This window comes from Melospiza georgiana, chromosome 21 (assembly GCF_028018845.1).
Source record: "Melospiza georgiana isolate bMelGeo1 chromosome 21, bMelGeo1.pri, whole genome shotgun sequence".
NCBI lineage: Eukaryota > Metazoa > Chordata > Aves > Passeriformes > Passerellidae > Melospiza > Melospiza georgiana.
The window spans coordinates 11113541-11139997 of record NC_080450.1 but is presented as its reverse complement, the minus strand read 5'-3'; the positions used below and the strand labels follow the sequence as shown (position 1 = coordinate 11139997).

Here is a 26457-nt window from a genome sequence, read left to right as displayed (position 1 = left end):
TAATAAATCAAGGCTTCTCAAACATGGAGTCAGATCCTCTCTCTTCCCTCACTCTCAGACCCCTGTGAGCACCATCACAGAGGAGGAGCATCCTCAGCAGAAGGGAGCACAGAGCCAGTGGCCCTGTAGCCCTGGGGACAGTTCTGGCTGTGGCAGCAGCTCCTCCCTCTCAGCTCTGGGCAGGAAGAGCTGCTGCCAGCAATGACACATTTTACCCAGGATCTCCTGAGCACAGCTAAATTTGGAGAATTCAGTGTTTACCACCATTGCTTTGATGCACAAACACCAGAGGATGTGAGGGAGCTCCAGTCGAGCAGCCCAGGACACTGGGGCAGGATGGAGCTGTGGCTGTGGCTGATTTTCACACAATTCCTGTTAGTGAGAACTTCTGCAGAGCTTCCCCCTTCCAAAACCCAAAGCTCTCTCTGAGGCCAGCAGTGCCAGCCCGTTTATGAGATGTTTTTATCCCGAGCTGAAGGATGGGGTTTGGCTGTGTTTGTGCTTGGCAGTGTCTGTACTTCTGGATGATTTTAGGCAGACAACATCTGCTGCCTTTAATGCCCAGCTGCTCCATTTAATCCCTGTTAAAACTGGTTTTCCCCTTCCAATTTCTTTAAACACTACTGGGAGGCTTGTTTGAAACACATCCCTTGTAAAGGCTCCTGGCAACTGTGAAATGAGAGTTTTCCTTAATCTTCCTGCTAACTTCAGGGGATAAACTGCTCAGCTGTCACCATGTCACAGTGTGGGGGATGCTAATGAGCCAGAGGGGCAGCCCAGGCCACAGAAACCCCAAAATCCCACCCCATTTCCCTCTGCCCTCACTCCAACAGGATGTCCTGAGGAGCTCTGACAGAGCAGGAGCCCCCAGGTCCTGCAGGAGAACAAACACCTCGCAGCAAACACTGATTGGGATCTGCTAATTAGGGTCCTCCTCAGCAGGAGTGTGAAGATGCCGAGTGAGCAGCAGGACCTGAGAGCAGGAGAAGGTTCCTGGGCATTCTGTCCTGCCCCAAACTGGCACCTGTGGCCTCGGTGTCCCAGAGCCCAGCCCATCACTTTGTATCACAAAGGGATCACTTGAATCCCTACCCTGAGCCTGGAAAAAGCTTGTCAGCCACACATGTTTCACACTAAAGACTGGCCCCAAACCAGCATTTTTCAGCAAACTTGGTCCTGTAAGAGAATTTCCAACAAAATTCTGAGATCAAACAGCCTTGGAGCTGTTTCAGCACAGTGATCCAGGAGCCAAATCCAGATTTGATTGTGCCCCTGCACTCTGGTGCCAGACACCTCATGGCATGGGACCTCGTGTACCTTGTGTGATTTATTCCCCTCATGCTGAAGCGTTCCTTGTAAAACTGCTGGGAGAAAGGAAAGTGGAATTTTGTCTGCTCCCACATCCAAGGGCTGTACTACTGTTGTGCTGCAGGATTATTCCAGTTATTGATGTTTGGAAAGAGCAGTTCAGTGGGAACAAGCAGAACCTGCCTGCCAGAGCTCCTGGGCTCACAGAAAGGCCTGGCTCAGGCAGCAGGGCACAGTTTCTCACAATAATGGCACAAACAGGGTCATACCCACACCAGCCTGGTTTGGGATGCACAGGGATGAAACACATTCAATACATCAGCAAATTCCAATTAAAAGTTACACCCAAGCTTGCAGGGAAGTTACTTTAATTTATAGCAATTTATAGCTGTAGTAATTACAGCATAATGATTTTATCAGTTTTTAAGTGATGTTGGGATGCTCTAAGATGCCAACTTCACCATTTCAGCAGAATGCCACCTTTATGTCACATTGTTTTTGTTTCTGACTCAAACACAGCTCTGAGGAAGCACCTGCCCCCAGCTTTCCCCTCTGCCTCCATCAAGCTACCCTGGCATTAAACAGAAAAATCTGACCCAGCACAGGCCAAAACCCCTCTGTGAAAAACAGCTCCCACCAACACCATGGGCACAACCTGACCCTTCAAGTTTCCTTACACTTAAAATGACATGGCAAATCCCCCCCAGTGCTGCACCATGGATGGGTTCTGCTGCCCCAGCCCAGCCCAGCTCCTGGGAGGGACAAACTGGGACTGGGGCAGCAGCCCCAGCTGGAACAGCCCTACCCAGGCACCCCAAAAGTCAGGGCAGCATCTCCAGGGACTGCACACAAAGCCAGAGAAGCAATAAATGGTGCTCAGGAGAGCAGGAGAGGTGGCAGAGGAGGCATGGGAGGAGGGATGAGCTCCTGGAGGTGATGGGAAAAGCAGGAGGATGTGCTGGAGAGCCCAGAGCAGCTCAGGCTGAGTGAGCCCAGTTCAAAGCACTGCTCAGATTCCAGCCATACCTCAGCAGCACAACGTGCCCAGGAACGTGATCTCCTGCTCCTCTCCTGAGCTGTAACTGTGCAGCCTCCAGCCCTGCAGGGCTCCTGGGAAATCCATTAAAAGCCCTGAGTGGAATCACCATGACACAGGAGCATCTGCTCCCCCTCCAAAGGCTGGGATCACCTCCTCTCCAGCAGTGCCTGGCAAAGCAGCTCCTCCTGTGCATGTCCCACAGCCAGGGACACCCCAAAACCTCCTCCATAAACCCTAAAATCCCCTCAGAGAAGGGGAAGGCACAGAGGAAGCACTGGAGTCACAGTCTTTAATGTACACACTGAAGTAGAAACCATCAAGCTGCACTTCACTGCCACAAATAGCAAATATTTAAAAATAAACCATTATTTTTAGCCTAAGTGGTGCTTAAGGACTGGGGAATAAAACATTACCCAGAGACAGGGAAATGTCACAGTGAGAAAATGCTGAAGCAGCCCCGTCCTGCTCCCTGAGCACCAGCTCAGGCACACAGAAACCATTTGGGATCCTGGCTCAGACCTGCAAACCCTCCCTGACTCAGCCAAACCCTCCTAACTCAGCCAAAAACCAGAGGAGAATGAGTCAGTACAACACCTTGGTGTATCTATAAGGGTGTAAAATAAATACAATTACACAGAAACTCACACAACAAACATTTTCCCAGCTCCTCTAGCAAAGGCTGCTCAGCACAGGGCAATCCAGCCCCTGCCCTTCTTTGCCACAAGCAGGACTGGAAAATCAGGAAATAGAATATAGCTGGATGGGATAGGGAATATAGCAGGATGGGATAGGGAATATAGCTGGGTAGGATATGGAATATAGCTGGGTAGGACATGGAATACAGCTGGATAGAACATGGAATATAGCTGGGTAGGACATGGAATACAGCTGGATAGAACATGGAATATAGCTGGGTAGGACATGGAATACAGCTGGATAGAACATGGAATATAGCTGGGTAGGATAGGGAATATAGCTGGATGGGATATGGAATATAGCTGGGTAGGATAGGGAATAGAGCTGGGGAGGATATGGAATATAGCTGGATGGGATATGGAATATAGCTGGGTAGGATAGGGAATAGAGCTGGGTAGGATATGGAATATAGCTGGATGGGATAGGGAATATAGCTGGGTAGGATAGGGAATATAGCTGGGTAGGATAGGGAATATAGCTGGATGGGATAGGGAATAGAGCTGGGTAGGATATGGAATATAGCTGGGTAGGATAGGGAATATAGCCGGATGGAATAGGGAATATAGCTGGATAGAACATGGAATATAGCTGGATGGGATAGGGAATACAGCTGGATGGGATAGGGAATATAGCTGCTCCCAGACAGGTGGGGATTGACCAAAAAGGGGCTCTAAAGGAGAACAGACCAGGCTTGTCCCTCCCTGCTCCTTCTGACACATGACAGACATCCTGAGAAAGCAGGCTGGGAAAATAAATCCCCTTCCACAGGCCCAGCTTGAGATTTTCTCGAACGGAGGAAAAGCAAAACGAACATGGAAAAAAATCATCAGCGTTTTGAAATATCTACAATTACAGTTGGGTTTTGTTTTCTTTTTAAACAGTTTAAATCAAATGCCTGAAGAAGCAGATGGGAAACTCTCATGTGCTAAAAGTTGAGGCTTCTACCAGAGCTCTCCATTAGGAAACGAAAGACAAGGATTAACAAAGAAGATGTTTGAGATCATAATTCTTATCAAAAAATCCTGAAAGGTTTAGAAAAGCTGGAAGCTCATTTCTCCAGCAGCTCTGGTCCCTGATCAGACAGATTGAGGGAGACAGCTTCCCCCTCCCCAACACGGGCTGGGTGAGGTAGGGATTGACTAACTGTGGAAAAATCCACATAATTGAGAAGACAAATGTTGAACAGTTATTTTACAGCCTGAACTATTGAAGGAAAAAGGCTGCCCGTGCCAAGGGGCCAGCCAGGCTCATTGTGTGTGAGCAGCCTGGGGCAGCAGTGGGGCTTTCATCCCTGCCAGGTGCAGCCCCAGGGCTGCAAATACTCCTGGGAGAAGGGAAAACACCCCTGGGAGCAGCAAATAAACACCCCTGGGAGCAATAACCTCTGCAAATGCCCCTGGGAGCAGCAAAAACAGCCCTGGGGGCAGGAAATAAACACCCCTGGGAGCAGCAGCAAATAAACACCCCTGGGAGCAATAACCTCTGTAAATACCCCTGGGAGCAGCAAATAAACAGCTCTGGGAGAAGCATCCTCTGCAAACAGCCCTGGGAGAAGCAAAAACAGCCCTGGGACAGCAGCAGCATCCTCTGCATGTGCCCTGCACACGAGCCCTGCTGAGCCCCTGGCTGCTCCCCATTCTCTATTTCCAGTCACCTAAAGTGACGCCTTCAGGTTTGGCTTTTCTGTTTTCAGGTTCTGTGCTGCTTTAGTGTGTGGGTCTGGGTTCATATCAGGGGATGTGAGCTCCGTGCACAGAGCAGGGAGACAAAACAATTCCTGCTCCAGCTGGGGACTAAGGACAAGCCATACAGGTGACAGGCACAAGAGCAGAAACTGCACTGAGGAGAGAAAACCAAAAAGGATGGGACTGCAGGGCAAACCCAGCCCAGCAGAGCCTGAGAGGCTGCACAAGGATGCAAACCCAGCCCAGCAAAGCCTGACAGTCTGTAAGAGGAGGCAAACCCAGCCCAGCAAAGCCTGACAGGCTGTAAGAGGAGGCAAACCCAGCCCAGCAGAGCCTGACAGGCTGCACAGGGATGATTGCTCCCTGTTCCTCCCCGTGCTGTCAGCAGCCCTCTGTGAAGCAATGGCTAGCACACCTCACACCTCCTCCTGCTGCTCCAATCATCCAACACTGCTGAAATTGCCCTGGGCCTGAGCTCCAGAGCTCCCTGTGCAGGTTCCCATCTGGCTGCACACCCAGGCTTGCAGACACATCCATTCTGCAGTGGCTTCCCTGCTTTTTCCACATTCCTTTTAAGAATACCAGGAAATTTCACAGATAAATAAACACTGGAAATACTGAAGCAGCAAAGTCTCATACTTTAAAGGTTAGGAAACACTGTAAATACTTTTTTTTGTGTAGTTACCTCTCTCAAAGCAATGCAAATTCAGTGTAACCTTGGTTTCCATCACCCAGCAGGCAGCACAGGCAGGGTGACTTCCTTGACAGACACCAAATAATTTGTTTTATCCTGATCACCCAGCACGAGGCTGCTTTCCTGATGGACTGCACACAGCTCCAGCTCTGCTCTGGAGTTAAAGCTGCCCCACAGACCTGCCCAGCATGGCCCTCCTGACAGCAGGGCTGAGTGTGCTCTGACTCTGACAGCTTCCCTGGGAGATGAAACACCACTACTGCAACTCACATGGAAAACTGGAGCTTTATTCTGTAGTGAAGGTTTAGTTTGGATGTTCACTCAAAGAGAGTCTGAAGCTCTCTTTTTCAAAACCACAAGCAAACCAAACCTTTTCTACCTTTCCAATATATTTCAGGGCCATGGTTTGTGGTGGAGCTGGCAGTGCCAGGTTTATAGCTGGACTCTGGGATTTTAAAGGTTCTTCACAAGGAAATGATTCCACATCCCCAGTCCCAGCTGGGAGTGGCCCAGGTGATCCCAGAGCTCCTTCCCAGCCCAGGCATTCCCTGATTCCCTGCATCCAGCCTGGGGTGCCCAGCCAGGCACTGCTGCAGAGCCCAGGATGGGTTAAACCCTCAGCTCCTGGGCAGCAGCACAGATAGTTCTGTGCTCTCAGGCCACATTCATCTGCTGCTGCTGCCACAAACCCTCTCACAAGCCTGGCTCCACTCCCTAAACGTTTCTCCACAACTGGAACAGCCAGGCAGGGACCTTACAGACAGTTCTTGTCACCACAAATGCACAGCTCAGCCCCAGAAGAGATTGAGTCCCATGCAAGAAATGAGGCAAGACCTGCAGAAAACAGAGTGCAAGGGCTGTAGGACTAAAAATACACCCAAGAAGTGCCATGAAAGCTCAGGTTTGGCAGCTCCCAGCTTCTCAGCCTGAGCACTGCACTATTCAGACCACTCTAGACAAAAAGCAAAGTTAAGTTTCCCCCTAGGAAGGGTTAAATCCACTTAAACAATGTGCAATAAAGACAGAGCTGTGTCCCAGTAACACTGCAGTTGTTTCTATTCCATACAATAAGCTCAGGAAGCAAAATTAAAATCTATCTGCACGGTCTGAGGTCACTGGGGCTAGGGATCGTTATTTTAAATATGAATATTAGAAACACATGGTCCTCCATGGAGGCTTCCAGCAAAGCTGAACCTGCTGGTGCTCAGCTTCTCCTGGGAATGCTGAGCACCTCCAAGGGGTCACAGAGGCAGGATGGAGCCACCTCCAAAGGATGGAAACAGATATTGTTTAGACAAGATGATGAACATCTCTGAAACTTCAATCTTTACTCATTTCTGATTTACAAACTAATCCTAACGATGATGCAACGCATCCCCAGCCCCTGCTCTGAGGCTCAGCACTCCAGCACACCCATACCCAGTGCTGATTAGTTTGTATTACAGCAAAAAGTTCCTAATAAACAGAAACGTGAAATGATTTTAGGATTTTGCCATAGCCATGTAAATAACCTTTAGGAGGAGCTCTTCACTGTCCATGTCCTGTCTGGGCTGCTGCAGCACTGAGCACTGCCCTGGAGGGGAATCTCACTCTGCTGCTGCCTCCAGTAAGCCCAGGCAGCTCCAGGAATGTTTTCATCCCTTACTGATGGTGCCAGGACTGGCAGCACCAGGGACGTTTCCACCCTTTACTGATGGTGCCAGGACAATTGTCCAGGTGTGTTCAGAGCAGCCAGAACAGGCTCCAGGCTCACACTTCCATCAGGGTAACCAAACCCTGCCCCAGGCTGAGCTGGGTCCCTCTGCAGTGCAGGATCTTGTGCCACCCACTGTGACCAGAGGTGACACTGCAACCTTTGCTTTGCACAGCCATTGTAAACAAAAACATCGTGCCACAATTTCTGGTTGGTTTCAGAAACTTGATTTTGACAAGAAATTGAAAACGTTACATAACCATATAATTAAAGGATTATTATGAGAGATGGTTTACTTAAAATGATCCTTTCTGGGTAGGGACATCCTGACTGGCACAGCACTGTCCTGACCAGGAGAAGGACATGAAGGGTCTGATTTTGCAGTTTATCTAGACATGAATTTATTTATCCTCTGCTGTGGAGTTCAGAGGAGCCGGAAGCAAAGGAACCCCTCCTCAGCAGAGCAAAGGAATGACCCTGGCAGGGAAAAATGCCAAACAGGGCGAGTTTTGCAAGCTCCCAATATTTACCATCCATCCCAGAGTACTCCAGTCTCATGCAAGCATGTCACAATGAGAAAACAACATCTCTATAAGGGTAAAACAAACAGCATTCACAATTTCTGAAAGCATTCTTCCACAATTATTGCACTAGATTAGATTGCCTCATCACCAGGGCCAGAGGCCATTTACACTATTTTCTTTCTTTTTTATTTTTTTTTATGGAACAGATGAAAGGATTACAGAAAGTTTTCTGGGGCCAAATTTGGAGCTAATGATGGGAAAATTCTTTTGCTAATCCCCACTGCTAGCAGACTCCTGAGGCTGGAAAAAATAAATGTCTCCTGGTACCCAGCTTCTCTTTTGCTCATCAGTGCAAAATGCCCGGCTCAGGAGGTTTGCACAGGCCCAAAATCAGCTTTGAGCAGAGCCAGAAAACCTGCAGGGCAGAGCTGCAGTGAGAACCTGAGCACAGAACCACTGAAACCCCACTAAAATGAGGATGGGAGAGCCAAGGACGGGGCTCAGCACAGCAACATCCACCCCAGGGGAACGGGCTCTTCTAGAACATTCTGTGCCACCAACAGCCACCCCAGCTGTACCCTGGGGGAAAGTGGCTCTTCCAGAGATGTGGGCTCAGGCAGGCTGGTGTCACCTGGGCGCAAGGACAGGACCCTCCATGGGCACAGCTGTCTCCAGAGCCCAGGGATGCCCAGGGACACAGCTCCAGCTCCTGCCCCTCAGCACCACCAGGCACCTCCCTCCCAAAGGGCTTTAATCACTTTGCAGTCATTTAACAAACACAAAGCAATCCACACGTGAGGAGTAAACTTTGCATAACGAATCCCTCGGTGTTGGTGCATCTGCAGGGGCACAGCTACCCCAGCTGGCACCAGGGGACAATGCCCAAATGCCTCTGGGCACCCCGGGGAGCTGGGGGTGCCAACACCTCCAGGGAGCTGGGAAAAGCAGACCTGAGGAAATGAGTGTTTCATTTGTATATTCATATATAAATATAAATAAATAAATAAATAAATAAATAAATAAATAAATAAATAAATATATAAATATATATATATATACATATTTTATATTTTATATCTATATTTTATATTTTATATTTTATTTAGATATATTTATATTTTATTTAGATATATTTATATGTATATATTTATATTTTATATTTTATTTTTATATATAAATATACATATAAATATACTTATTTTGTAAATAGAATTCATATCAAATATATAAATATATATACAAATATAATAAATAATATCAATATATAATATATTAATAATAAATATATAAATATTCTATAAATATAATTCATATAAATATATAAATATTTATTAAATAATATAAATAATAGAAATATAATAATATATAAAGATTAAATAAATATATACCTATTATATAAATATAATTCATAAATATATTGATATATTTCATTTCAGGTCAACAAAAGAGTTTCTTTCCAGTTGGATGGCTGGAAAGTGATCCAGTGTGTGTGTGATCACTGGGATGAGAGGTCACTCATCTGTCCTCACACAATGGCAGAGGAGTCAGTCACTATTAGGAGTGATCAAGGTTCAATACTTTCCACAGCCCTATGCATTGAATTCAGGCTGAATTAATATCTTGTATATATCCTGCCCCCAGAGCTACTTAGCTGCACAGACACACGTGATCCTTACATTTTCCTTGCCCAGTGTGATAGGGATAACCATGGAAAAAAAGAATATATAGGCTGAGGACAGCCACTACTGCAGTCAACATGGTCAATTCTTTCTCCCAGCTCCAGTACAGCATTAATATGCTACTGAATCTGAAATTAAAAATCTAGTTGTGGAGCCTGGAAAATTGGTACCCAGCTCCCCAAAGGCTAATTCATTAATTAATGCACGTTATCAGCTGCTCCCGGACGAAGGCAGGCTTTATTTTAACAGCAGGAGAAGCTGCAGAAGGTGGGAACATCCCCAGCAGCCAGGCAAGCGGAAGTGAAGCTTCCCACAGAAAGGGGCTCTGATGGAAAGTCTGAGTGCAGGAAAGAGAAATGTTGAAGCAGCACTTAATGAAGATGAACTTCCCGTGCCTCCCCACAAGGCAGACGATGCCATTATCACTCAGCACCAGGAAGGAAAGGGATTCCAGGGCAGGGGAAATTGCAGGGCAGTTATCCTCATCAGCCTGGGCCAGCAGCAGCGACAGGGCTTGGCACAGAGCCTGAGCAAAGTCTGCTCGTGGTTAACACAGGGCATGAAGTGAGGTGTGCACAGGGAAACAGCCCCTGGAAAATATTGCTAAGGGCTTCAGCTCCTGCAGGGTGCCAGTGGCAATGAAATGTCTGACCCTATCCCTCATACCTGCCAAAAACCCCAAAAAGGGATTGCATTGAGTCAGGGGAAACAGGGGAGCTCCGCTGGCATGGCAGGGATGGAGGAAGTGTTGAGTGATCTGCCCCACACCTGGAGGCTCCTCCCAAATGCCCTGGGCAGCTGCAGCCTCTCCTGCTGACCCTGCCTGCAGGGCTGGCAGCTCTGCTGCTCCTGGCTGTGGGACACAGGCTCTGAGCACCCCCAGGAGCAGCACACACCATCCTCACCATCCTCACCTCTCAAGGCTGCCCTTTGCTGCCTCAGCTCAAGGTGGAGCTCCAAGGAAACACAGGAATTTGCTCAAGGTTTGTAACTGTCTCCAAAACAAACAACAGCAGCACTATCTGCAGTATTTGTAAAAAGGAGGGTTAAATATATTCCATTCACAGATATTTCCAGGTCTCGTTGCTAGAAGTCTGGCAAAAATACAATGGCACAAAACACATGGTCCCAAAAACGTAAGAATTTGGGGAACCATCCCCAACCCCCAGCAGGGAAATGGGACACAGATTGTGTATTTTCCTAAGGAGAAACCAAAATTTTACAGAGAATCCATAAACATGCTCATGCTTCCCACCTGTCTCCTATTTAGAGGAAATTCCTATTGTATATTTAGAGAAAAAAAAAAAGCAATTAATATGACTTTTTAAACAACAATTAATAAAGGAACCTATGAGATGAGACCCCTAATTGAAAATGTCTTTCCTCACACGAGGCAGAGGATCCAAACATCATGCCAAGAGCACTGAGCATGGTCTGTCCCAGCTGCACACACCCTTCCTTAGCAGCCCTAAGATTAATAAACAAAGACATATTGCAGGAATTTCCCCTCCTATCCTAGGCATTTCACATCCCTCCTGGGTTTAGCTGTGGCAAACAGGAGAAATCCATCCTCCTGTGCACAGAACAGAGCTGCCATCAGCACTGATGGTGTGACTGTGGAACCCCTCAGTGTGCACAGAGCAGAGCTGCCATCAGCACTGATGGTGTGAATGTGGAACCCCTCAGTGTGCACAGAGCAGAGCTGCCATCAGCACTGATGGTGTGACTGTGGAACCCCTCAGTGAGCACAGAGCAGAGCTGCCATCAGCACTGATGGTGTGGTGTGACTGTGGAACCCCTCAGTGAGCACAGAGCAGAGCTGCCATCAGCACTGATGGTGTGGTGTGACTGTGGAACCCCTCAGTGTGCACAGAGCAGAGCTGCCATCAGCACTGATGGTGTGACTGTGGAACCCCTCACAGTGCACAGAGCAGCCATGCAGCACTGATGGTGTGAGTGTGGAACCCCTCAGTGCACAGAGCAGAGCTGCCATCAGCACTGATGGTGTGACTGTGGAACCCCTCAGCGTGCACAGAACAGCCATGCAGCACTGATGGTGTGATGTGACTGTGGAACCCCTCAGTGTGCACAGAACAGAGCAGCCATCAGCACCGATCGCAGGGATGTGACTCTGGAACCCCTCACTCTGAGCAGAGAGGTTCCAAACTCCAGAGACTGCAGAGGGCAAACACCACCCCAGAAGAAGCAGGAATCAGGGTTTCAGGCTCTCAGCAAGGAAAAGGACACTGCCCTGCCCAGGGATGAAGCCCAGGGCTCTCTCTGGGCTGTTCCAGGTGGAAGGGATGCAGAGCTCAGCAGGATCTGCTCATGCCACAGTGAGGTGAGTAACAAAGCACTTTTATTTACTTATTATTGCACGAGAGCAACTCCACTGGGCACTGGCTCCTCTGAAAGGAGCTAGATGCTCTCCTGGCTCAATATGACACTGAATTTGAGCCACACTTACTGCCACAAACCCTCCCCAACCCAACCTCTTGCAGCAAACAGTGCAAGGCTGCTCCTTTAATCGCTGCCTCAAGACTTCTCCATTAGCTAATCAGGAAATACAGAATGAGAATGCTCAAATGAAGCCCTGCAACACATAAAAACTGCCATAAAATGGAAAAAGCACATCCATTCTGTGCTCTGGAGCAGCAACCAACACTGTCCTTGTTCCAAAGTCAGGCTGGGGGAAGCGCCCCAAGTGTTCTGCACTGGGCACAGCCCACAGGGGAGGAGAGGGGCACAGCAAAACCAGGTGTGAGCGGGCACAGCAAAACCAGGTGTGAGCGGGCACAATAAAACCAGGTGTGAGCGGGCACAATAAAACCAGGTGTGAGCGGGCACAGCAAAACCAGGTGTGAGCGGGCACAGTCTGCAAAGGCTGAACACACACCTTCAGTGCCAGCTGCTTGCTCTGTGGGCAGGAGGAGCAGTTGTGTGAGGAGAGGAAAAAACAAACCCCAGGTTTACACAAAAGTGAGGCAAGACCTGGTCCTTACCGTTCTGCTCGTCCAGCTCATTCCCAATTTCCTGCCCCATTTGTTTCTGCCTGGATATGATTGAAGAAAGAGCATCGAGTCCAGCATCTTGTTCTGCACCAGGAAAATATATTAAGTTACTGCTGAAATGCCAGGCTACATAAAATAGGTAGAAGTGAAGGAAAAAAACCCACTCTGTGCTTAAAGGGCTAAAATGTATTAAGAAAAACACATGAACACAACATGAAAATTAATCCTTATGGCAACAGTGCTCTTGAAATAACGTGAATGATGGGTAAATAATTTCTGTGCTCTGGCTGGGACATTTTGCTGAGGATCCAAAAAAAAAAAAAAATCCAAGAATTTAACATTTAGCTGTTACTCAATCATAAATGCAGGAGATTTTCTGGCATGCACAGAGAGCTCCAGATTAGCCTTCTTAAATTTTCCAAGCAACTTTTAACATGAATAAAAGAAAACAGGTGATGCAAACACCAAAGAATTCCAAGAGATTTTGAAATCTGCAAGAGGACACGGAGGGTGGGGAGAGCTGAGGGGATGAGGGCAGTGACACATGGGGCAAGAAGCAGATCCCCTGGGGCCTGCAGGGAGCCCCTCAGCCCAAATGTGCAGCTCTCCCTGCCCAGAGCTGCCAGGGTGGCACTGAGGAGCCGCAGAGGGTCAGTGCCAAGGGCACAGCAGTGATGCCCAAATGGGCTGCCCAGGACACCTCCACTCCTGCAGCCTCCTTTAGCCCCAGTTTAATTAGCTATAAGGTAATTAAAAAAGCAGCTGAGCCCCTCCTGGCCCATCAGAAACCCTCCTGAGCTGTTGTTCCCAGGCAGAGTGAAGCAGGCTTTTCCTGGAGAATGATTTCATTGCATCACTTCCAGGACTGGAATTGCCTGGAAATGACCTCATCAGCCACCTGACCTCCCCAGGCTGAGCTCTCCCAACACTCCCAAAGCCAGAGACTCCTCATGGGTGCAGAGGGCCAAAATCTGAAGACCGTTTTTGGATTAATTAATTTGGAGTTAATTCTTAGCTTGTCCCAGTTCAACAAGACCTTTAATGCACCCAGCAAGGCAGTTATGTGATCACACAGCACACAAAACCAGATGGGCAAATCAGAACCTCTGAAATTTAATTTAAGAGGTTGCATCCAGGTAAGAACATTGCAAGCACAATGCTGCCCCTGCACACACAGAGAGCAGCTGCCTGGAGCTGCTGTGTTTGACATCTGCAAAGAATCAAACTTCAGCCCAGGCTGGAGTATTGAGGTCCAAATAAAAGCTCCTCTCAGAGTCCCAGAGATGCTCAAAACAACCAGAAAGGCTCTTGTACCTTCAATGATCCTTCTCTGCTGCTGCCTGAGCTCATCAAAGCCAAGTCCTCTGGTCTCCTCCGATTCTTCCAAGAGCCAGGGGTTGGTGACGCCTCGTTTGGCCCCTCCTGCCATGAGGCTGGACCTGAAAAGAGCCCAGTGAGTGATTCCCACCCTGGCTGGGTGTCTGTGCCCTGGCACACAGCATCCAGAGCCCAGTGAGTGATTCCCACCCCTGGCACACAGCAGCACCCAGGGCTGAGCCCTCTGTGCAGCCCAGCAGGGATCAGCCAGAACAATCCCCAAGAACAAATACACCCCACAGGCTGGAAGTGGTAAGGAAGGACAGAATTCATCTTACAGGGATAAATAATTGTGTAATAAATCCACAGATTGTACAAATATATATATATATATATATATGTATGTATGTATTTATTGTATAGATAAATATATATATGTATTTATTGTATAAAGAAATAAATAAATAAATCCATTTAAAATGCTGTTTGCATGTAGAGCACATAGCATTCCTGGGAATACACATTATTCCTGGATTTGCTACCTGATCAAAGCACATAAAATACTGCCACAGCCTCAAACAGCAATAGGATCCACTTGTTAACAGAGATGCAAATCAGATGAGAATTCCCTGCCATGCTGACCAAAGCTAAGCAGGAACATTCCTGGATTTTGGGAACTGAGATGGACACAGCTCCCTCCCTGCATTTCCCAGTCTGGCACCAGCCCGAATGAGAAGCCAGGAGCACACACTCCTAAATGAAAGAGTAATTAAATAATGGGGTTTCTTTTCAAAGAATTATGACTTGAGATTGTTCACATTACAGACACCTCCCTGGTGACCACAGAAAACAAGATTTCCATGTCCAAGGCACATAAATCCAGGCAGTAAAATGAAACCCCACTGAAACATTTCCTCAGTCCCAGATTTCTGCTTTCTGCCTTCCAGCCCTTCACTGGTGTCTCCTACAGGACAAACCCCACACCAGACTGGGAGTCCCTGACCCCAGAACTGCAGCTTGGGTTTGGGGGGAGGCATGCTGAGGCTGCTTCCCCCAAACTGGAGGAAGTTGGAGCAATTCACAAGTTGGAGCTTTGCTTTCTGCTTTCCTTTCTTTCAACTCTGTATTTCATCCCCATTTTAGCTTCTCCCTGCTCTTTCCCAAAGCACTTCCACAAACAGAAGAAATGAGAGGGATTTTAGGATCTCCGAAGTTCTCAATTATTAGACTTTGGTGTAACTAAAATAACTAATTATTATAAGAACTAATAATTAATTATAATAACTACTATTTATACGTTTTAATATTGTTTATATTTATATATATTTATATTATTTGTCAGTATTTTTAAGAATAATTAATTATTTTAGTTACACCCAGACCTAAATGAGAACCTTGCAGTTGTTTTGGTGGTTTTAATTGAGTTTTTATGGAGCTGCTCTGATCTGCCCAGTGCCCCCCTGTGCTGGGCACCCCTCTGTGGCCAAGCCCGGGGCACTGGGGGGACAGAGGGGCACCGAAGGGCTCCGAGCTCCCGGGGCTCCCGCAGCAATCCCGGGCAGCTGGGGACATCTCCTGGCCGTGCGATGGAGCAGCGCTGCTGGAAAATCACCCGAGCAGAGCCCGCAGCTCCTCTGCCCGGCTCCGCGTGAAGGCAGAAGGAAAAATAGGAAAAAATAAATAGAAAAAAATAAATAGAAAAAATAAATAGAAAAAAATAAATAGGAAAAAATAAATAGGAAAAAATAAATAGGAAAAAATAAATAGGAAAAAATAAATAGGAAAAAATAAATAGGAAAAAATAAATAGGAAAAAATAAATAGGAAAAAATAAATAGGAAAAAATAAATAGGAAAAAATAAATAGGAAAAAATAAATAGGAAAAAATAAATAGGAAAAAATAAATAGGAAAAAATAAATAGGAAAAAATAAATAGGAAAAATAAATAGAAAAAAATAAATAGGAAAAAATAAATAGGAAAAAATAAATAGGAAAAAATAAATAGGAAAAATAAATAGGAAAAATAAATAGGAAAAATAAATAGGAAAAATAAATAGAAAAAAATAAATACAAAAAATAAATAGAAAAAAATAAATACAAAAAATAAATACAAAAAATAAATACAAAATATAAATACAAAATATAAATACAAAATATAAATACAAAATATAAATACAAAATATAAATACAAAATATAAATACAAAATTAAAAAATATAGAAAATTTAAAAAAAAACAAATATAGGGAAAAAACCAAATATAGGGGAAAAAACCAAATATAGGGGGAAAAAATCAAACATAGGAAAAGAAACAAATACAGGAAAAAACAAATATAAATACAAATACAGAAAAAAATATGGGAAAAAATAAATAAAACAATAAATAGAAAAAAAATATAGGGAAAAAAACAAATATAGGGGAAAAAACCAAATATAGGGGGAAAAAAAATCAAACCTAGGAAAAGAAACAAATACAGGAAAAAACAAATATAAAAACAAATACAGGAAAAAAACAACAAATATGGGAAAAAATAAAGAAAGAAAGAAAAATAAATAAAAAATATGGAAAAATATGAAAAAATAGAAAAGTATGGAAAATATATCAAAAAAATAGAGGACCCCTTTTTTTCATGAAAATGGCTCAAAAGCACTTTTTCTAAATCTCAGCATCTCCCTTACCCACCTCAATGGGTGAACCCCAAAGCAGAGCCAGCCCTGCTGTGCCATGGCCAGCTGGGTGTTCAGGGAGAGGAGCTGGGATTGTTCTGCACCCCAGCCCTGCTCCTCCATGAAATTCCCCTGCATTTCTCAGGGCTGGCAATCAGGCTGGACCAGACAAACTGACACACAGCTGGAGGGCAGTTTTGCACATTGCCCACCTTTCCTCCCTGCTCTGCGAAATTAAATGGGCTCTTTTATCTCCCAGTGCCACCAGTGGCACCAGTTTGTGACCACGACAGAAACATTGCTCTGCTAGAGATGGAACCAGCCCTGCAGCTCTCCCAATTCCCCTCAATTAGAGGGACACAAACCCCAGGTAACAACATCTGCCAGAGCTGTTTAACCAAAGCAAAGGGAACAGAAACTCTCTACTTGCTAAAACCAGCACAGCTATTCCTGCCTGCCCAAAAACAGCCAAGGCAAGCAAATCTGGGACAATTTGTGGCTGTGCCTCTGTCCCTGCCAGCCCCACTCCTGGGGCTGGGTCATGCCCGGGGTTTGCTGCTCACAATAATCTTTGTGACATGTTTGGTAACTGCCTTCCCCTGCACACAGCCCCACTTCCTCCTGCCCTGCCTGGTGTGAAGATTAAAGCTTATCCAATTAGCCACCCACTGCCTCCAGGAGTTAATCAGGCAAAGCTGGGGAGCCTCACAGAGCACTGCAGTGTGGGGATGCCTTTTGATAAGGGGAGCAGATTTCACTAATTACAGGGCTCAGCGATGTGCCCGAGCAGAAAAGGTGATGGGCTTTAAAATCAGGGAGCTCTGGCACTGCCTAACAAGGGAGGGCTTGTCCTTTGTTTCACTGATAATTCTGAGAAACACCTCCCAAGTAACTTAGATTACTCAACCAGCACTTACTCCAGGCCACACATCGAGGCTTAGGGCTCTGCAAGACTGAGTCTGAAACAAAACCTGGGTCATCTGACAGCTGGGTGGATGATCACTTGAACATTCCCTGAACTGCAGAGGGGCTCTTTGAAGCACCCAGGGCACCCCAGCCTGGCTTCACAGGTCACTCTCCACAGGGGAGCAGCAGGACTGGGGCATTCTCTCACTTACAGAGCTCACTCTGTATTTTTAGGAAGTTCCAAGCTAATAAATAAAACAATTTTCTATACAAATATATAAATTTGTAAAAAAAAAATCTATATAAATTTTCTACATAACAATTTTCTAATAAAAATGAATTTTCTGAAATAGAATTTTTCTGAAATAGAAACCCTATCTCTCCAAAAACCCATGAGAGGCCACACGAGCACAGGCAGACCCAAATCCCCTCCAGGCACCATCCAGGTGGAGATTTCCTCACAGGAACCTCTCCTGATGGGAATTCTCCAGCAGTCCCTGCAGCTGGCAGAGGATTTCAGAGGATTTCCAGCCCAGCAGCACAGGAGCTGCAGTTCCCCACTCCAGGGAACCCCATGTGGCCCTGGACAGCATCCCCCTGTGGTTCCCTGCTCCCACTGCCCCAAGGGCTGGAGCTGCAGGGCACCCCTGACCACAGAGCCCCCTGAACCCTGGGAAGCCCCAGCTCAGGTCTGATCCTGGCACTCAGGGGCTCTCCTGGGGGACAATTCCCTCTGTCCCACCCACCTGAGCCATCCCCTTCCCAGGATGCTGCAGCTGCAGCCAGTAGGCTCCAGCACAACTGAGAGGACATCAGGAAGGGATTTCAGAGGCACCCAGACCACTCCTGTTGATCTAATTTTCTTATTTCCTTATTTGCTCCCCACAAACAAGAGCCAGACTCCCAAAGTATCTGACACCTGAAGTGGGCACTCATGGATTGGAGCCTGTTTGGCATTAGGTAAAATTCCTGTTTGGATCCAGGCTGGAATCCCTTCCATCTGTCAGGAAGGACTTCAACCAGGAAAACGGTGACTGAGGAGAAAAATTAATATAGACTCACTGAGGAGAAAAATTAATATAGACTCTTCTCTTCCTGAAGGGGCTTTGTGTCCCACAGGCACCAGAATTTGTCTCTGTTTTTAGGAATTCCGAGAGACACCAAGGAAGGGCAGGAATTCATTGATTCTCTGGTGACTGACATGGACTTCTCCAGCCTGAGACCGGGCCAGACAGGAGTGGGACTATTCCCATCCCTCTGTCTCCACAGATGTTTAAATACTGTAAAAGTCTGACCTGTGGCACCCAGAGAGTCCCCATTGCTGGCTGCTCTCCCCACCCTGCCTTGGGAATGCAGTGACACCCTGGGGATTCTGCCCCACTGCAGCCCCTGCTCCAACAGCCTGCACAGACCCTCCCAAGGAGAAACAGGGGCAGAAGCCACTGAAATTGTCATTAAATCCCCACTGAAATTGTCATTAAATCCCCACTAAAGGAAATGGAGCTGGCCCTGCTCCAGGGGGGCACACAAACAGCCCAACCCTGCCCTGGGCATTCCATGGGCTCCTTAATTGGGCTGGAGGGACAGGAATGCTGTCCCCAGGCAGGGAGAGTCCTGCAGCAGTTGTCACTTGGGATCAGCCCCAGGAGCATTAAAGCCCAGCCCTGCAGCCCAGAAACAGCTTCAGAGCAGCTTTCACAGGATGTGGAGCTCCCTGAGTGCTGAGCACAGTAAAGTAGCTTAATTCCAGGGCAAAGCTCCAGCCCCAGGCCTGGCCAGCAAACATGTGATCAGTGGTGCAGGAAGGTTAATGAAAGGAAGGGCTGCTGGCAAGAGCAGGGCCTGGGCACCGTGGGCTGTCACATCAGGCCTGGATTAGATGTGGAAAAGCAGCACCAGCCAGGCAAGTGTCAGCGCTCAGCCCCATCAAACCCCAGGTGCTGATTGTTCTAATGCAGGGCAGAGCTGAGTGTCAGCCCCAGGCACATTCCAGGGGGGCTCTGCCACCCCTGGGAGCCCAAAGCTGGGCCAGGATCCGCCAGGATTGCAGAGGGACCCCGAGCTGGGAATGGCACCAAGAGAGCTGCCAGGCATGTGCTGTCACTGACAAAACCAGCTCATTTCTGAGCAAATGCCTCCCTTTGGTACCTGCAGGGGCAGATGAGCTCAGCTGTCACTCCAGGTGCCCCCAGAGCTCAGATCCCCTGGGATTTGAGGGGACAGGGCCATACCTGCTCATGTCTGGCTCAGGACCTTCATTCCTGTAGGATGCCTCCAGCTGCCTGTGCCGTGTCACCAGCTCGTCCACCAGGTTCTGCCTCCTGTCCCCCTCCAGCTGGGTGCTGAGGGCTCTGGGTTAAGGACCAAACTCACACAGCCTCAGAGCTCTCCTCAAGCTCCTCTCAGCCCCTCCTGTCAAGGATGGGGACACAGGGGTGACCAGAGCCAGGCCCCGTCCCAGCAGCCCAGGGGTGCCCGGCCCTTCCTGCCCTGACAGCGACAACAGCAGCACAGAGAATGTTCTGTGCCAAGTGTCCTGCAGAGGGAACCAGGGGAAAGCCAGAGATGTGGCAGGGGGGGACAGCACATCCTGCACAGCATATCCTGCACAGCACACTTTGCACACATTTTACACATCACATTTTGCCCAGAACACTTTGCCCAGCACACTTTGCACAGCACTTCGTACACATTTTACACACCACATTTTCACATTTTGCACAGCACATTTTGCCCAGCACACTTTGCGCACATTTTGCACACCACATTCTGCACAGCACATTTTGCACAGCACATTTTCCCACTTTGCACAACACATTTTCCCATTTTGCACAGTGCAGTGCCCCAGCCCAGGGCAGGCTGCTGGCACAGGTACATCTGCCGAGTGGACACCGCCCGCAGCAGCTGCTCCCTCAGCTGCTCAATCTTCTCCCTGAGGCTCTGCAGCGAGGACCTGATGGCAATGTTGACCTGGGGGAACACAGACATTGTCACTGGCCTGCTCTGGCAGACCTGCACCACATTTCATGTACATATATCTTGGGTTTGTTGCTGAAATGGCTCCCCAGGTATTAAAAGTCCCTTTTTTCCCAGTCCCACAACAGAAGAAGTTGAGATTCCTTGATTCTGCTTTTCAGGGTTGTTTATTTTCTCTTATCTGTTACGTTCTCTCTCTGACCTGCTGAGATCTGTCCAGCAGGTCGAGTTGTGGCACAGTCCCTGCCCTTGGGGTGGTGTTGGCTTTTCATACTAAGAACTACGTGTGCTTTATTTACAATAATTTTCCAATACCTATCACCTATGTTAGACAGGCTGCCTCCACTCTAAACCCATCCAGAAGTGTCACCATCACAGCAGAAGATGGAGGACAAGAAGAAGGACAGGACACACCCAGATTCCTCCATCTTGCCTCTTGAACTCCCATTCTAAATCCCAAAAATTCTACTTTTTCACCCTGTGACAAATTCACTGTCATTCTACTCAAACTCTTGTGGCTTGTAACTCTTCACACGAAGTTGGGAATTGTTTCCATAGGTTAAAATCAAAGGCACAGGTGTTTGTGACTCTGTGCCAAGGTCTCTGAGACCCCTGCCAGGGTCTGGAGCCATCCAGGGCAGCCAAAAGGATGTCCTGTGATCTGACATATATATTTAACTTTTACTGCACAGGTGTGAAGGACTCCACTGCCAGCCCAGAGAGCCTGTTCAGAGCCAGGAGTCACTGCTTACAAAACAATGGAACAGTTTCACAAACACAACTCTGAGGTATTAATGCTGATGAATATGGAAAGCTGTCTTTCAAGTCTTTATAAACACACTTCTTTATATGGGCAAAACATTTTAATATTTTCCAGATAAATTTCCAGCTCTTCGCTCTGATCTTCAGTAAAAATACAAGCACCAGCTTCTTTTGCCACTGGGTTTCTTCCCCAGCTACCAGGATCAGAGGGGAGGCTGCTACAGGTTCACACATTCCCTGCACTGAACTCCTCCAGACTTGAAACCTAAGACCCCAAAGAAATCCAGATTGTTCCATTTCCCCTCTCAGCAGCACCCAGCTCCCCAGTCCCCTCTCACCAGTGAGCAGCCCAAGCCCAGATGTGTCTGCTCTCAGTAAAATGTAATTCAGCCATTCTTCCCTGCTGCAAGCAAACCCCAGGCTGGCAGAAACCCTCCTGCTTTCCCCCCACCCCTTCCCAACTCAAACTCACATCATCCTGAGTTTTTCCTCCTCAGATGTTATTTCTTTTCATTCCAGTTATGCAGAAAAAAACACTCAAACTGCAATTAACAATGCAAGTCACGCTAATTAAGACTTGCTGTGCCTCTTGTTTACAAGCTGTGGCTTACAACGGGCAGCAACCCCAGCTGCTCAATGGGGAACTGGGGCCAGAGAGGAAAATCTGCTCTCACGCTCAGCCCTGCCCTCCTGGAGCCCCAGAGGCAGCAGCAGCAGCAGGGGCAGTGCTGCCAGACCCTGCCTGAGTGCTGAAGTCAAGAGAGCCTGAAAGCCTGAACCTGTCTGGGATGGAGCAGGAGATCCTGAAAGCCTGAACCTGTCTGGGATGGAGCAGGAGAGCCTGAGAGACTGAACCTGTCTGGGATGGAGCAGGAGAGCCTGAGAGATTGAACCTGTCAGGGATGGAGCAGGAGAGCCTGAACCCCTCTAGGATGGAGCAGGAGAGCCTCAGGAGATGGAACCTGCCTGACTGGCTGGGGTTTGCCCTCAAACACCACCAGACACAGCACAGAGCAGATGCAGCCAGGCTGAGGCAGCCAAATCCACCTCTGGACCAAAGCACTCAACACCCCCATGGCAGCAGATCCAAACCAGCACAGGGGATCAGAGATTTGGGGAGTGCCAAAGCCTCTGTGGGGCCTCCAGCTCCGCAGTCAGGTAATTAAAGGTAATTAATTTTGTTTGTCCTCAGCTCCAGGTGAAGAATGCTGCATTTGACTGACCCAGAACAGCAACAGAGCACAAAGGTGACACGGCCAAAAAAGTCACCAAATGCAGCAGCCTGGGCAGAAACTGCAGTGAGAGAACAAAAAATTTCCCCTCCTCAACAGAAAACTAAGGTAGAAGAAAAGTAGAAAAAAAATAAACCAATGGAAGTTTTATGATCAGCTGAACAGAGCATAGTTCACAGGTAAGTGCTGGATTAAAATCCTTCCTCACCGTTTATTTTTCCATTTTAGATTTTGTGCTCTATTTTTGGCTCAGCAACAGGCAAGAAGTTTGTCAGCTGTGCTAATTGCAAAATACTACAGAATTAAACCCTGTTTACATTCTCCCTGAAAGGCCAGTTCTGTACACAGACATTTCCCTGCATTTCAGCCCTCAGCAGGCACAGGGCACGCGACTGCTCAGCCGTGGGTTTCTCAACAGGCATTTCTGTTATGGAAACACCTCTCTCCTTGTGGGAACCTTGTTTAGAGTAGAATCAAACGCTGCCAAATATTCCCCTTTACCTGTTAATGGATTAAAGGAAGCTGAAAAACACAGGGCACGGGACAAATGATTTTATGGAGAAGTCAGCCACCCCTGCAATGTTTCCATAAAACACAAGCCCGGAGAGTTCCAGCCCCACAAAGGCTCCAAACAGCACCAGCCCCACGTTTCCCTGGGCTTTGGGCTCCTCAGGGGTGGCACTGATGGCAGGAGAGGACTTTGCCCTCTATAAATAGATACATGGAGCAGCAATCTTTTATTGCTCTGCTGTTGTTGAGGTCTCTGTGCAATTCTGACACTTCACCATGCAGAAAGCAGGAATTTAATCTGCACCTCCAAACTCTCCAAAGGCAGAGAAAATACTGCTCAAACCCCACTTATTTGGGGTTTCTGAGACCCCTTCTCAACTCCTGCTGAGGTGAGGCTGCCATGCAGCAGCACTGATTATTGTGCACAGCCTACACACTGTTCCTCAGAACTTCTCCCAACGAAACATTTCAAAAATGACATTTGATTTGAACAGCTCTCAGCAAAGTGAGTGGCCCAGCAGACCCAGAGATCAGGCACTGCATTACAGCCCTGATACAGAGAGGGGGAGAAAAAGCACTGGGGCTTTAATTATGCCAATAGTTATAAATGACCAACTTAGGGCTTACAAAGCTGCTCCTGAAGGAAAGGACAAGGCTTGGAGCCACAGGAAAAGCAGCCTCCTGAAAACCTTTATTTTACTTCTGACTTATTTATTCTTTCTTATTCCTTATATTTCTTTATTTCACAGAAAGTGGAAAAACGTGGAGAACATATCATTCCTGGGAGAGCTCCAACTGCTGCTTCTCATTCCTGTGTAACTCTGGGCTTGTATTTTGTTAGAAATGCAACTAAAACAAGGCTGCAAGGTTCCTGCTCCTTCTGATCTGCAGCCACTGCAAAAGACTGGAGCCAGCCCTGGGTGAGGAACATCCCTGTTCAGAGAGAGAGGGAGCAGAGCAGCTGCTGAGCATCCCTGAGCATCCCTGAGCCTCTGGGACAGCTCCATCCCAGCATCCCTGAGAATCCCTGAGCCTCTGGGACAGCTCCATCCCAGCATCCCTGAGAATCCCGGAGCCTCTGGGACAGCTCCATCCCAGCATCCCTGAGAATCCCTGAGCCTCTGGGACAGCTCCATCCCAGCACCCCAACATCCCTGAGCCTCTGGGACAGCTCCATCCCAGCATCCCTGAGAATCCCTGAGCCTCTGGGACAGCTCCATCCCAGCATCCCTGATTCTCTGGACCAGCTCCATCCCAGCATCCCTGGCCCTCTGGATCAGCTCCATCCGTCGGGAACAGCCCGGAGCAGGCAGCAGGGCGTGCCCAGCACGGCCACAGCTCCTCCCCGAACCAGCGCCGCTGCACGCAGATTCACCGCTGCTGACCCCAAACCACCGGGGAGCTGCGGTTCATCCCCAAACTCCCTTCTCGTTCCCCTGACAGACCCCTAAAAGGACAGAGAGCGGCGCTGGAACACAGCCTTCCCCTGCGGGTGCCGGCAGCGGCAGCGACACAGCCCTGGCCCGCATCCCGGCAATGCCGCCCGCATCCCGAGGGTTCCGCCTCTTATCCCGGGAATTCCGCCCTGCATCCCGGGAATTCCGCCCGCATCCCGGGAATCCCGCCCGCATCCCGGGAGTTCAGCCCCGCATCCCGGGAATCCCGCCCCATATCCCGGGAATCCCGCCCTCATCCCGGCACACCGCACCGGCCCCAGCCCCGCCTGGCCCATCCCTGCCGGGCACCTTGGCCGAGCTCTCCCCGCTCCGCTGGCAGCGGCTCCGCTCCTGCAGCTTCTCGGCGATGTCCTGGGCGAGCTGGCGGGCGGCGGCGAGCAGAGGGAGCCTGCGGGGACCCAGAGGCTGAGCCCGGGGACACGGGACCGGCTGGCATGGCATGGCATGGCATGGCATGGCATGGCATGGCATGGCATGGCATGGCATGGCATGGCATGGCATGGGACCCGCCGGTATAAGCCTCGGGAGGAGAAGGCACAACAGCCCCAAAACACACAGCCACAAAGACTGGGATGGGTTTTGGGAAAGGACACGGGAAGGAAAGGCACAGCAGCCCCAAACACACAGCAGCCCCAAACACACGGACACCGGGACGGGCTTTGGGAAAGGATCGGGGTACACACAGCACCCCCAAACACACAGCACGCCCGAACAGACACACGGACACCGGGATGGGCTTTGGGACAGGACCCCCAAACACTCAGCAGCCCCGAACACACAGCACACCCGAACAAACACACGCACACCGGCTTTGGGAAGGCGCACCCCGCTCAGCCCAGCCCGCCCGGCCCCGCTCCCGCCCGTGCCGGGCCCGCAGGCTCCGCACGCTGCGCAGCCCCGGCAGGGCCGGTCCCAGCCGGTGCTGACCCGGTCCCGACCCGCACTCCCGGCCCAGCCCGGCCCGGCCCGGCCCGGCCCGGCGCTCACCACGGGTCCGGAGCCATCGCGGCCCCGGAACCTTCGCGGCGCTTCCGCCGGATCCGCCCGGACGCGCCGCGCGCAGGCGCCGGGAGGGGACGGAGGGGAAAGGGAAATGGGAGAGGAGAGGGGAGAGATGGAGAGGGGAGAGAGATGGAGACAGGGGAGAGATGGAGAGGGGAGAGGGGAGAGAGGTACTGGGGTGCAGGCCCGGGGAGCGCAGCCGGCCCCGGGGTGCGGCAGTGTGGGGAGCGGGGCCGATGGCGTAGCGGCTCTGCTGTGCTGGGCAGGGAGGCAGGGCTGGATGCTCGGGAGAGAGAGAAGCACCGGGTGTTGGGGGCAGAGGGACAGATGTGCAGGGCGCAGGAACAGATGCAATGTTCGGGGTTTACAGGGACAGATGCAGTGTTCGGGGTTTACAGGGACAGACGGACAGATGTGCAGGGCTCAGGGACAGATGCAATGTTCGGGGTTTATAGGGGCAGAGGTTCAGTGCCCAGAGGGCGGGCACGGAACTCTGCAGTACAAGGGGCAGAGGTTCAGCTGTTCGGGGTGTAGAGGTGCACAGTACAAGATGCAGATGTGTGCAGATGTGCACAGCACAGCACCAGAGCTGTCCCCACCCCTCCCTGCTACCATAAACCCCACACTGAGCGGTGGCACCGGTTCACTTCTCCAAACCTCAGCCCTGACTCTGTCCCTGCCCATCCGCAGTGACATCGCTGCCCTCCCTGTCCCCGCCCGGTCCCGGTGACACTGGCGCTGCTGGCACTGTCGCTGTTCTGGCTGCGGTGGGCGCAGCCCCTCGTTCCCTGATCCGCCGGGATTTGGCCTGTGTTTTTGGATGCGACCGGTGACGCAAATCGGGCACAAACCTGAGTGACGAGCGGCTTCGGGGCGCTGCCAGCGAGGCTTTATCGCCCTCGTGACGGGGCTGCTGGGCCTGCTGATAACGGCAGCGATGACGGCAGCGATAAGGACAATCACAACAATGGTGATTACGGTATTGATAACGAGAACGAGCGCATCTCGTCATTCCCGGGGCTGATCCCCACTCTGTTCCCCTGTTCCCGGGGCTGATCCCCGCTCCGCTCCCCCTTCTTACCACAGCAGAAACAATCCGATTTTAAAGGCAAATAAAGATCCTTTAAAAGGCTGGGATGCCTATAAAAGTGCCCGCTAAGTGCAGCCCGAGCTGAGAGCAGCGCTGTGGGGCCGGGGCGGTGTCCCGGGAGCCTCTCCCAGCTGCTGGAGGCCGCTTTTCCTCCAGCCCAGCTCCTCTGTCGGTGAGCACAGCGCTCATTGTGCAGCTCTGCAGCGCGTTCT

The 26457-nt window shown here is 49.4% G+C and overlaps 1 protein-coding gene across 2 annotated transcripts in view; it reads right to left on the bottom strand.

Annotated features, from left to right (window-relative positions):
* STX8 (syntaxin 8) overlaps positions 1-25191 on the bottom strand; it is a 79257-nt gene extending 54066 nt beyond the window's left edge. For both annotated transcript variants that reach the window (XM_058039075.1, XM_058039074.1), the window contains exons 1-6: positions 25141-25191; positions 24442-24541; positions 20092-20186; positions 19448-19558; positions 13644-13768; positions 12321-12413 (exon numbers count right to left, since the gene is read on the bottom strand). In XM_058039075.1, the coding sequence (XP_057895058.1) occupies positions 12321-12413; positions 13644-13768; positions 19448-19558; positions 20092-20186; positions 24442-24541; positions 25141-25157 (541 nt within the window). In that variant the 5' untranslated portion in view covers positions 25158-25191. The remainder of the gene's footprint in view (positions 1-12320; positions 12414-13643; positions 13769-19447; positions 19559-20091; positions 20187-24441; positions 24542-25140) is intronic.
* Positions 25192-26457: the final 1266 nt, after the last annotated feature.